The sequence below is a fragment of the Mustela nivalis genome (assembly GCF_964662115.1).
Source record: "Mustela nivalis genome assembly, chromosome: 17".
In the NCBI taxonomy this organism is placed as follows: Eukaryota; Metazoa; Chordata; class Mammalia; order Carnivora; family Mustelidae; genus Mustela; species Mustela nivalis.
The window spans coordinates 19,622,940-19,636,007 of record NC_139036.1 but is presented as its reverse complement, the minus strand read 5'-3'; the positions used below and the strand labels follow the sequence as shown (position 1 = coordinate 19,636,007).

General features: G+C 40.4%; 1 protein-coding gene across 1 annotated transcript in view; it reads left to right on the top strand.

The window, feature by feature from the left end:
- EFCAB5 (EF-hand calcium binding domain 5) overlaps positions 1-13,068 on the top strand; it is a 162,276-nt gene that overhangs the window by 123,936 nt on the left and 25,272 nt on the right. The window contains exons 18-21 of the mRNA XM_082707006.1: positions 6,834-7,123; positions 8,839-9,008; positions 9,492-9,720; positions 12,276-12,428. Coding sequence (XP_082563132.1) covers positions 6,834-7,123; positions 8,839-9,008; positions 9,492-9,720; positions 12,276-12,428 — 842 coding nt within the window. The remainder of the gene's footprint in view (positions 1-6,833; positions 7,124-8,838; positions 9,009-9,491; positions 9,721-12,275; positions 12,429-13,068) is intronic.

The window sequence follows — 13,068 nt, the reverse complement described above, 5'->3', positions numbered from 1 at the left end:
GTTCCAATGCTGGATCTTTCACTTAATGGTCACATGGCCAGTGGTTTCTGGGTGGCTCAGTTGTCTAAGCATCTGCCTTTGGCTCAGATCATGATCCTAAGGTCCTTGGATGGAACCCCACATCAGGCTCCCCACTCAGCAGGGAGTAGGCCTTTCCCTCTTCCTCTGCCTCAAATAAATATGTAAAACAAAAGAAAATTTTAGTGGTCACATGACCAAAACCAAGTTACTGCACCTCAACAGATCCAGGTGTCCTCATTTGTAAAAGGAAGGAGTTAGAAATGATGATTTCTAGAATTTAAGAAACCTGAGGATGATATTATAAGGAAATTCCAATATGTATGACTGAACTACAGCAATAGGGGTAGGTAGAAAGCATAAAATGTAATGGGTTAATCCCAGTAGATGAGAAGGAGGAAAGTAATGAGGAGGCAGAATCTGCTGCCAAAAATAAATTTCTGCAAGCAGGAAGAACAAATTATTCTCTCCAAGGGTAGGTTTATACAAAATGATTCTCTCTGAGCACATATTGGTAGCCACCTGGCCTGAGGAGATGATTGCTGAGCTGATAACCATATGGAAGAAGAAAGGCAGATTTAGCTTCCTTAGAAAAGGAAGAACATTCTAAATTCAAACATTAGCTAATAACTGATCAACAAATCTTCAAATAGATCTTTGTTGGTTTTGTTTTGTTTTGTTTTGTTTTGCTCTATCCTTCTTATCTATTTCAGTGTCAAGGATTAAAAATTGGATAAAAATTGGAGAAATAGGATAAAGCCACAGAATTAGAAATTTCTATAAATTTTTCTGCTGGTATCCTCAAAATGCAAGTTTTTTATATGGAAGGGGCAACTTGAAACTTTTAGCCAGCAATTTCCCCCTTTTTATTCCTAATACAGCCTAATCTTCTGAGAAGAAATATTGCATACAAAAGCTGTAAAACATGTGATCTGCCTCTACTGTAGAATTTTTTTTTTTAAAGATTTTATTTATTTATTTGACAGAGAGATTACAAGTAGGCAGAGAGGCAGGCAGAGAGAGAGAGGAGGAAGCAGGCTCCCTGCTGAGCAGAGAGCCCGATGCGGGACTCGATCCCAGGACCCTGAGATCATGACCTGAGCCGAAGGCAGCGGCTTAACCCACTGAGCCACCCAGGCGCCCCTCTACTGTAGAATTTAATGGAATAAATAACTCTTTCCTCATTATTTCCCAAGGCATAGCTATTAACATTTGTTGGATATATACAACTTTTAATTTTCTATTAGATCTGCCTCAATATATAAGTTTTATTTTTTTAAGTAGGCTCTACCCTCAGCGAGGAACCCAGCATGGGTCTTTCCTGACCTAAGATCAAGACCTGAGCTGAAATCAAGAGTTAGTTGCCTAACCAACTGAGCCACCCAGACACCCCTATGTAAGTTTCCATTTAAGTAGGACATTTAACTTTCTTAAAGTTATAACATTTTAGTAATGCATTTTGTCACCATATTCCAGAGATCTTGAACATTTAAGAACCATGTTTATTTAGAAAATCTCATTGAAAAACTCACATGATGATTTTTTTTTAAAGAAACTGAAAACTGGACAAAGAAACTGCTATTTTTTCACTCTGGAACAAGGAATCTCTAAGAAACTCCTCAGCCTTTCCTTGATTGCCATGACTTTGACATTTTTGAAGATTATAGGCTGGTTGTTTTTAGTATGTCCTTTTAGCTTTGTCTAACATTTCCTCATGATTAAATTCAGATTATTCACCTTTAGCAGAAATATCATGTAAGTGACGCTATATTTTCTCCTTGAATCTTAGCAGAAGTCCCATGATAATAGCATGATATCTGTAGAGGCTCCTCAAAAAATGAAAAATAGAACTACCCTATGATCACTCTGCTGGGTATTTACCCAAATAATACAAAAACACTAGTTCAAAAAGATATATGCACCCCTATGTTTATTACAGCATCATTTACAACAGCCAAACTATGGAAGCAACCCAAATGTCCACTGATAGATGGATGGATAAAGAAGATGGGATATATATACACACACATATACATACAATGGAATATTATTCAGACATAAAAAAGAATAAAATCTTGCTATTTGCAACAACATGGGTGGAGCTAGAGAGTATTATGCTAAGTGAAATAGGCCAGCCAGAGAAAGACAAATACCATATAATTTCACTCACTGTGGCATTTAAGAGACAAAACAAAGGGGTGGGGGAGACACGAATCGAAAAACAGATTCTTGACTCTAGAGAATAAACGGATGGTTAGCAGAGGGAAGGTGGGTGAGGGGATGGGGGAAATAGGTGAAAGGGATTAAAGAGTACACTTATCTTGATGAGCCCTGAGTAACATACGGAATTGTTGAATCACTATATTGTACACATAGGGGTGCATATATGTTAACTACACTGGAATTTTTTTTAAAATGGTATCTGTGAATCCCTACCATTTAAAGATTTTATTTATTTATTTGAGAGAGAGACAGTGAGAGAGAACATGAGCAAGGAGGTCAGAGGGAGAAGCAGACTCCCCATGGAGCTGGGAGCCTGATGTGGGACTCGATCCCAGGACTCCAGGATCATGACCTGAGCCAAAGGCAGTCGTCCAACCAACTGAGCCACCCAGGCGCCCAGTCCCTACCATTTAAAAATTACTTTTTCCCTTTGTAATTAATGAGGTTTTAGTGGTTGTACTTTGAAACCATAGAAATATCCCCCTTTTTTAAGATTTTATTTTTAAGTAAATTTTAAAATATTTTTTTAAGTATTTTTAAGTCCCTGCACCAGGTGCTTGAACTTACAACCCCAAGATGAAGTTGAATTCTCTACCGACTGAACCAGCCAGGCCCCCCAGAATAATTCCCTTTCTTGCCAAACTTTTTGTTCATTTATTATAACAATATGTATTCATGGTTTCCTATGTTACCCAATAGGCTGTGATCCAACACTATCACTATTTATTTTAATGTTCCTGTTGTCCCAGATTTGACTGATTGAGAGTCCTTTCAGTCTGGCCATGCCCTCCTCTTCCCTCCAACGCTGTTGTTATTGTTGTTGTTTTTAAGATGTTATTTATTTATTTGACAGAGAGATAGAGAGAGCCAGAGAGCACAAGCAGGGGGAATAGCAGAGGGAGAGGGAGAAAGCAGGCTTCCCGCGGAGCAGGGAGCCGCATGCGGGGCTCAGGCCCAGGATCCTGGGATCCTGACCTGAGCCAAAGGCAGACACTTAACCAACTGAGCCACCTAGGGGCCCCCTCCTATATTCTATTATGAAAAATATCAGGGGCACCTGGGTGGCTTAGTTGGTTAAACATTGGACTCTTGTTTTTGACTCAGGTCATGATCTCAGGGTTGTGAGATTGAGCCCCATGCCAGGGTCCACACAGTCTGCTCAATCTCTCCCTCTGCCCCTCCCCTCACTCATGTGCTCGCTTGTTCACTCTCTCTCAAAAATCTTTAAAAATTTTTTCAGACATACAGCAAAGCTCAAAGTATTTTACAGTGAGCACCTATATACCCATCTCCTAGAGTCTACTATACAATTTATAAATTTTTATTTTATAAATAAAATATTTTTTTAATATTTTTATGTTTTCTTAAGAAAATTTATTTTCTTAAAGGCAGAGGGAAAATTGGGACTGATACAGAATGGCAACTTGTCATGTCCACAATAGCAAAACTATAGAAAGAGCCTAGATGTCCATCAACAGATGAATGAATAAAGAAGATGCGGTACACACACACACACATACACACACACAATGAAATACTATGCAGCCATCAAAAGAAATGACATCTTGGGGCGCCTGGGTGGCTCAGTGGGTTAAAGCCTCTGCCTTAGGCTCAGGTCATGATCCCAGGGTCCTGGGATCGAGCCCCGCATCGGGCTCTCTGCTCTGCAGGGAGCCTGCTTCCTCCCCTCTCTCTCTGCCTGCCTCTCTGCCTGCTTGTGATCTCTGTCTGTCAAATAAATAAATAAAATCTTTAAAAAAAAAAAAAAGAAAAGAAATGACATCTTGCTATTTGCGACGACGTGGATGGAACTAGAGGGTATCACGCTTAGAGAAGTAAGTCAATTGGAGAAAGACAACTATCATATGATCTCCCTGATATGAGGAAGTGGAGATGCAACATGGGGGATTAAGGGGGTAGGAGAAGAATAAATGAAACAAGATGGGATTGGGAGGGAAACAAACCATAAGTGACTCTTGATCTCACAAAACAAACTGAAGGTTGCTGAGGGGAGGCGGGTCGAGAGAAGGGGGGTGGGGTTATGGACATTGGGGAGGGTATGTGAAATTCTATGGTGAGTGCTGTGAAGTGTGTAAACCTGGCGATTCACAGACGTGTACCCCTGGGGATAAAAATATATGTTTATAAAAAAAAAAAAAGAAAGAAAGAAATGAAATCTTGCCATTTGCAACAACGTGGATGGAGCTAGAGGGTACTATGCTAAATGAAAGAAATCAATCGGAGAAAGACAATTATCATATGATCTCTCTGACATGAGGAATTTGAGAAACAAAACGGAGGATAATAGGGGAAGGGAGGGAAAAATGAAACAATATGAAACCAGAGAGGGAGATAAAACATAAGAGACTCTTAATCTCAGGAAACAAACTGAGGGTTGCTGGGAGCAGGTGGGGTGGAAGGGATGGGGTGGCTGGGTCATGGGCACTGGGGAAGGTATATGCTGTGGTGAGGGCTATGAATTGTGTAAGACTGATAAGTCACAGACCTGTACCCTTAAAACAAATAATACATTCATTATGTGTTATTGAAAAAAAAAAAAAAAGAATAGCTGCTTGTCTTCCAAGGGAAGAAGAAATTGTGGTAGAAGACTTCTTCAGGAAGGAGAGCTTTTGAAATTAAAATTTAAATGAGAAGGGCACATACCCTATGATTTATTTATAATAATATATAACATATAGTTTATAATAAGTGTCAAAGAAACTTACACGTGTGCTCCAGGAGACATGTATAAAAATGGTCACAGCACTGCTCATAAGGGCAAACCCTGGAGACAGCCTGCATGCCCACAGACAGGAGAATAAATCCATGGCAGTAGGTTCACAAAATGACATACTATGTAGTGGTGGAAATGAATGAGTCCCAGCCAGAAGAACAACATGGGTGGATTTGGTAGCATGATGTGGAATAAAAAAGTAAGTCCCAGAAAGCTACATATAGCATGATGTCCTTTTTCTGAAGTTTAACAATAGACAAAACTAATTTAGAAGTATATTGTTTAGAAGCATATACACACACACATACACAATAACACTATTGGGTAAATAAAAGGAAAGGACGAATAAAGCAAAAGCGAAATTTCAGGATGTTGGTTGGTGTGTGGGGAGACGGGATGGAACAAGGTCAGGCTATACATGTGCTATTGGTATTGTTCAGGTGTGGTAACACATTAATAATTGTACAATTAAAAAAAATAAAAGGTATGGATGCAGAAGTCTGCAAGGCATGGTCAGGACCATAAGTAGAATGGAGATAGTGGAGTGATTAGATTCAGTTGTATAACATAGTGATTTAGCTTCTGCATACTTTATGCTATGCTCACCTCAAGTGTAGCTGTCATCTGTCACTGAATGTGGTAGGACTTTGAACCAGGGAATTGCATGATGCAAGTTGTGTTTCATTTTTGCCTGTTGCTATCTTTTTACTAGGTATTGTTTAGAATAGCTGGGGGGGGTGTTTATGATTATTTAAATGCCATGATTAATAAAAGCCATAAGTTTGACTTGTACCTTTGAGGTTCATTCTAGTTGTATGTTATTTATTTATTAAAAAAATGTTTTGTATATAGTTGACACACAATGTTACATTAGTTTCAGGTGTACAACATGGTGATCCAACTTCATACATTATGTTATGCTCACCTTAAGGGTAGCCACTGTCACCACATAGCACTATTACAGTATCATCAACTATATTCCCTATGCTATGCCTTTAATTCCTGTGACTTATTCATTCTACAACTAGAAGTCTGTATCTCCCACTCCTCTTCATCCTTTCTGTCCATTCCGCTATCCACCTTCCCTCTGGCAACCATCAATTTGTTCTCTGTATTTAGAGGGCTGATTATGCTTTTTTTGGTCACAAGTTGTGTTTTAATTTAATTTTATAAATATGTATTGAGCCTTACTCTTAGTAATCTAATTATGTATAAAATGATTAATACTGGTTTGGGATTATGGTAACAGGAATGGAGAGAAATGGAAACAAGATATATTGCCAAAGGCTAACAGGATAGGATTAAGTGCCCTATTGGATATGGGAGGTAAAAAGTAGGGAGGAGGCAAACTTGACCCTGGTGTTTCCCCCACTGCTGAGTGTGGTGGAGTTAAAAAAACAAAACAGAGGGGCACCAAGGTGGCTCAGTTGATTAAGCATCCAACAGCTGATTTTGGTTCAGGTTATGATCTCAAGGTTGTGAGATCAAACCCCACATCCAGCTGGGTGTGGAGCCTGGTTAAGATTCTCTGTCTCCCTCTTCCTTTACCCCTCCCCCCACTCTCCTCTCCCTCTTTCTCTGTCTCTCAATCTCTCAAAAAATAAAAAATAATTAAAAATAATAATTTTTTTAAAAAAAAGCAAAACAGAAACAGGGAAGATGACACAGGACATCTTGAGCTCAATACAGGAAGTCACTGTAGGTGTTCTGTTGGGCTTTGAGATGCCTTTGAGATACCTGGTTTTCCATGGTGAGCAGTTGTCAGGGGCTTCAGTCAGCTATAAAAGAGGAATGAAAATTTCCCCCATAGATAAGCAAACCTTTGATTAGTTCTTGGTTTTATATTTATGTCTTTTAGCCAAACTACACATCCAATTTCCAAAGCCACACCCTGACCAAGAAGTGAGGTTGTCTTTAAAACAGTTTCAGAAATACATAGAATTGGTTGTATCTGAACTCAGAGGCAATGAAGATCATGTTCTGGAAAGTGTTGTGGAGTTTATGATGAATACTTTAGAAAGGAGCCATACTGAGAATTTGAGGAATTGTGCCAGACGTAAGTGGCTATACCAGATCCAACGTGCTGCCGAGACAAGTGGGGTGTCCTTGGAACCAGTGTACACGGAGACTTTTAATGCCCTCACCCAGGTAGGTTTTCCTAAGGTGATATATAAAAGGAGAGACGTCCTCATAGTAGGTGATGCTCAGTGGTTGCACAGGGAGCATTTGACATTCTCTTGAAAAATCACTGGGTACTGCTATAGAAGTTGCATTCATTCCCAAACGTCACAATGACCCAAAGCCTAGGAAAGAGGCAACTGGAAGGATTGTAGGTTGGGAACGTAGAAGTAGAGAGGAAAGGTATAAAAGACAGAATCATGTCTTGTGATTCCTAATTTCATTTGTGCTGAGAGTCAAATAAGATTAGAGCAGAAAATAGACTAATACTGGAAAATACCCATAAGGAGATGTGCAGGCACTTCAAGCCACATTTCCCTTGCATGATGTTTCGGGAGTTGGTTTCAAAAAGTACTATTTAAATCATAAAGTCATATAAAGGAGGATCCAACATCACACAATATTTCATAGCACTGCCTAGAAACACACGGATACTATTATAGAATCTTATAGAATCGTGTCACTTAAAACACATGCCTCTGATGGGACCACTGCCCACAGCCTTGCCATCCTCTCCAAGACTCCCAGCTGGCTGCTCCTCCCAGGCAGAAATAGCATGGCTGTCTTCTATATATGTCACAGATTCCACTAGTCCAGGGAACCTGGAGTCACACTGCAACACTTAAAGGACTCATTTACTGAATGGCTGAATTATCCAATGTAGTTTGAAATGGTGTGCCCAGGAGCAGAAGACTGATCTAGAAAAGAGGTTATTACTCCCAACTTGCTTCAGAGAGCTGTGGTACATTTTTGTTCGTTACTCTATAGATCTTTTTTGTAGAAAAGACAGAATAAAGCCGGGGGGTGGGGGGGGTGGTGAGTAAAGCAGACCTAAATATATAGAAAGAGGAGACAGAGATCAAGGAAAGCATCTTTCATGTCCCCAACTTACAGACATGCTCAATATATGTATTAACACATAGTCTTGTTAATAACATCATAATATCTTAGGTACAGAGAATTTTCAGATATTCGAATTCAAAAGAGTAGTTGCATAAAGTCTGTAATCTGGGGCCCCAAGGAATTTTTTCTCAACATAAATCAAATGTCATAGCCAAACTATGTTAAGAATTCTTTGAGAGCATTTTTTTCTATATTCACTTCATAGTAGATGGTGAAAATCTACTCAAGAAATACGAGTGAAATAAAGCCATATTCTTGCCCTAGTCTTCCAAAATAAATACTTTTAACTGAAGATCAGACAATATGACTATAGTTTAAAGGGATCCAAGTTTTAAACTTCTAAATTTGAGTAAGAGGAGAGATTTTTTAAAAAGATTGTATTTATTTATTTGACAGAGAGACACAGCCAGAGAGGAAATACAAGCAAAGGGAGTGGGGGAGGGAGAAACAGGCTCCCCACTGAGCAGGGAGCCTGAAGTGGGGCTCAATCCCAGGATCCTGGGATCATGACCTAAGCTGAAGGCAGAGGCTTAACAACTGAGCCACCCAGGCACCCCCTATTTTTTTTTTTTTAAGTAAACCAGTTTAGTTGACATAAAATAAATTGATTCCACTCATTAAGACTCAGATTTGGGAGACAGCTGTGGTGCCAGCCTTTTTCCCACTGCCCATGAATGGTAATTATTGGGGTCAGATGCTCAAACAAGCTAATGAAGAGGCATGATTAAAATAATAGCTCTTTGGCTATTGGCAAATACGTGGTCAGAAACATTTTGCCATAGGACGCTGAAGCCCATGGGAGTAAGAAGATCAGTGCTCACATTTCCCTCTTAGAAGAAAACCTACTACTGCCTGACAGAGGGCAAGTCCTGTTGAGGAACGTAGCTTGTACATCAGATGATGCCCCATTTGTACTGAACAGAGTGCTCTACCGGGACATGGAGGGAATCAGGTAAGAATTTATGAGGAGGTTGGTTTTACCCTTCTAAAAAAATAATTCCCTTTCTGAAGTAAATGAGTATTGAAATCCTAGTTATCTGCCCACTAGAGAAATGCCTCAGGTCACCAATGCTCCTGGAGTGGGAGGTGATGGGTTGCTAGTCTCGAGTAATTTCACCTGGTCATTTCTAGCACTCACTCCCAGGCACTCTGGGACTCGGGGACTCTGCTTCACAACATCAGCACCATTAATTCTGCCTGCTTTATATGTTATATCTCCGGCATCCTGTTTCTATGTGTTTACCCTGTTATGATCTAAGCTCATTTTTTAAGTCTTTTTCTCAAGTCAGACTCTCCAAACCAGCAACCTCATGAGTCCACTTCTCTGACATACAATCCCAATAACTATGAATGGAGAATTTATTTAATTTCCTGCACAGTTTCATCTAAAGCCTTTCCTGGGCCTTTCTACCGTCTTCATATTCCTATTCCTCAGCTTTACAGTAGTGGATGAAGGAAAGCCAATACACGTGCCCCAAGTTCAGCACCATGGGAACATCTTTTTCTGGAACACTTCCGTCAAGAAGAGTGATCAAAATGGATCATTCCTGGCTCTGCCTCTTCAGGATGCACATATGAGGATCTTTGGGGTCATGGCTATTGACACCCTAAAAGATCCCCAAAAAATTAACATCTTTGTACCTCATGAGATCAGATTCTATCAGGTAAGTTATGGAGGAATTCTTCAAGAACAATGGTAGGATTGCCTCTCTTTCTATATTTTTTAAAAACAAAACCTAAAACCAGATGAGAGTAAAGCTGTATATATAGATAGTGTCATCCTACTGTTCCTGTGTGTATCTGTTTTCAGAGAGGTTCCCCAATACACATGGAAGAACCCTCAGCCTCAGTTGCCCGTCTATGCCTCAGTCTCTCTGGGGGAGATTGCCAATTCATGTCCCATTGCACTAATCATAGGAACAGCACTTTATGCTGTAGGACTGAAATCCAACCATCAGACTACTAATTAAGACCCACAAAATAGGAATGAGCCTTGAAAAGGTACACATTTATGTTTTATTAATAGGGGAACCTAGAAATCTTTTACTTACCACAAATGCATTCCCATGGCTCTTGGTTTGATGTGATATTATGATTTTTGAGAATGAAGAATGAATGAAAAAGGCTAAATGTGTCTTGAGTATGCATGTTTTCTAATTAGATCACAGAAAAGATGGGTACTTTTAAGGCAATAAATGGACCATTTCTACAAGCATTTTAATTTGGTTTTATGAATAGGAATTGCAAAGAAGGAAGATTGAAAGCCTTTACAGAGGTGATCACCTGAGATATAGCAGCAATCAGGAACTTGCTAGGCTTTTTTTTTTTTTTTTTTGGATATTTAAACTTTCTTTTATTTTTTCACTGTTCCAAGATTCATTGTTTATACATCACACCCAGTGTTCCATGCAATATGTGCCCTCCTTAATACCCACCACCAGGCTAGGCTTTTATCACTCATTCTCCTCTAAGCCCCTACCTCTTTATGTTTATTTACCAGGATTTAAGTTTCTCTTCCTGGGGCACATCGATGGCCCAGTCAACTGAGCGTCTCACTCTTAGCTTCGGTCCAGGTCATGATCTTGTGGTCATGGGATCAAGCCCCATATGAGGTTCAGCGTGGAGTCTGGTTGAAATTCTCTCCTTTTCCCTCTGCCCCTCCCCCTGCTTACACTTTCTCTCAAATGAATAATAAAATCTTTAAAAATAAATAAATAAAATTTTCTCTTCCTGTTTCCTGGATGTATAATTGAGGAATGTGGTAGAACCTTTTTCTCTGGACATCTGTTTGATAATATTCACTCTCATTGGACCTAAGAATGATGTGAAGATATTCAAAAGAAGATGAAGGAGAATGGAGTTATCAGTGGGGGGATTACAGATAGCCTTGTTAGAGAACATGTCAAAATGAATTTTTTTAAGGTTTTATTTATTTATTTGACAGACAGAGATCACAAATAGGCAGAAAGGCAGGCGGTGAGACACGTAGGGAAGCAGGCTCCCTGCTGAGCAGAGAGCCTGATGCAGGGCTCCATCCCAGGACCTGGAGATCATGACCTGAGCTGAAGGCAGAGGCTTAACCCACTGAGTCACCCAGGCACTCCTCAAAATGAATTTTAAATTGATTCTCTTATACTGCCTAAGTGCTACTTAGCTCCTGGGACACACTGTTGCTGCTCTCCTAAGTACAAAGCGTGGAGGGGGGGGGGGGGGATGTTGTATCCCATAACAACTGACACAGTGCCTCTGATACAGAGTAATGAGTTAACATTTATGCTTTCAATATAATACCGAGACATGTTCAGGTGTGACATTGATCTCTAGGTCAAGGTAGTTGGCCATTTATGTTTGGGACTTTGTTTCATTTCATGCCAAGAATGAAGTAACATTGTGAAAATAAAGTATTATGTGGTGGGGGGGGAAACTCTCCAGCCCCTGGAGGTAAAGTCTCCTGGGTTACCCTGAGATGCCTTGGGTCCTATTATAAAATTCACATAGTTGTGAAAGATTTGTGGTTCCTAGAGTCTATTATTATTATTATTATTATTATTATTATTATTAGCAGCAGCAGCAGCAGCAGCCAATCAGAGAAAGACAACCATACGTTTTCATTCATGTGGAACATAAGGAGTTGTGCAGAGGACCACAGGGGAAGGGAGGGAAAACTGAATGGAAAGAAACCCTAGAGTCTCTTGACAACAAGACAACAGATGGGTTCTAAGGACTTCCTATTCCTTCTCTGTGGAACAGGCTCTTTATGTCTATGAGAAGACTGTATAATCTGACATGTTGCAGGCCTTGGAACAGAGCACAGCCTGTACTACCGATCTGATGACAGAAGCCACATAAAAATCCTATCAAGGGAGCTCCTACCCATCTGTCCAAGGCTGGCATTAATTCCTGGCTTTTAAATATTATTCTTCATTTCAAACTTTACCTTGTTCTTCTGACTCTGTTCTCTGATGATACATATCACAGATTTCACTGGATGATTATCAGGAAACATAAATTATGTGGGTCTTACAGTAGATCTCTGCTTACACCTTTGATTTCTTGAGATCTTTTTTGTGTAGTAGAATCTGGAACACTGCTTTTTGAGAACTGATGAATAATTTTTTGGAAATAGATTATCATTAATTTTATAAGATAATCCAGTTGATGCCTTAATTACTTTGTTAGTTTGAAAAGAAAAGACGATGAAAATGTTCTGTCTCTACAGGGTGTCGCCAATGTCTTCAGCACTGCTTATCACTATGTGCACAGCAGGGAGCATATCCTGCATGTCGTGATCACAGGCATTGGCTGGCTCTGTGACATCACATCTGACATTACCACAATCACGACATACTTCATTGAGCCAGGCCCAACGCAGGTAAGCAAGGTTGGGCAGTGTTAGAACTCTAACAGTGTTTCTAGATATTCTTGTCTTGCTAATATTTTTGGAGAGAGAGAGAGAGAGAACAAGAGGGAAAGGGAGAGGGAGAAGCAGACACCCTGCTGAGGAGGGAGCCTGAGTGGTACTCGATCTCAGGACCCTGAGATCATGACCTGAGCCAAAGGCAGATGCTTAATCAACTGAGCCACACAGGCACCCCCGTCTTACTAATATTTTAAAATTAGGGGGACGCCTGGGTGGCTCAGTTGGTTAAGCAGCTGCCTTCGGCTCAGGTCATGATCCCAGCGTCCTGGGATCGAGTCCCACATCGGGCTCCTTGCTCAGCAGGGAGCCTGCTTCTCCCTCTGCCTCTGCTGCCATTCCGTCTGCCTGTGCTCACTCTCTCCCTCTCTCTCTCTGACAAATAAATAAAATCTTAAAAAAAAAAATAAAATAAAATAAAATTAGGGACACCTGGGTGGCTCAGTCGTTAGGCATCTGCCTTTGGCTCAGGTCATGAACCCCCGGGTCCTGGGATTGGGCCCCACATCGGGCTCCCTGCTCCGCGGGAAGCCCGCTTCTCCTGCTCCTACTCCCCCTGTTTGTGTTTCCTCTCTCACTGTGTCTTTCTCTGTCA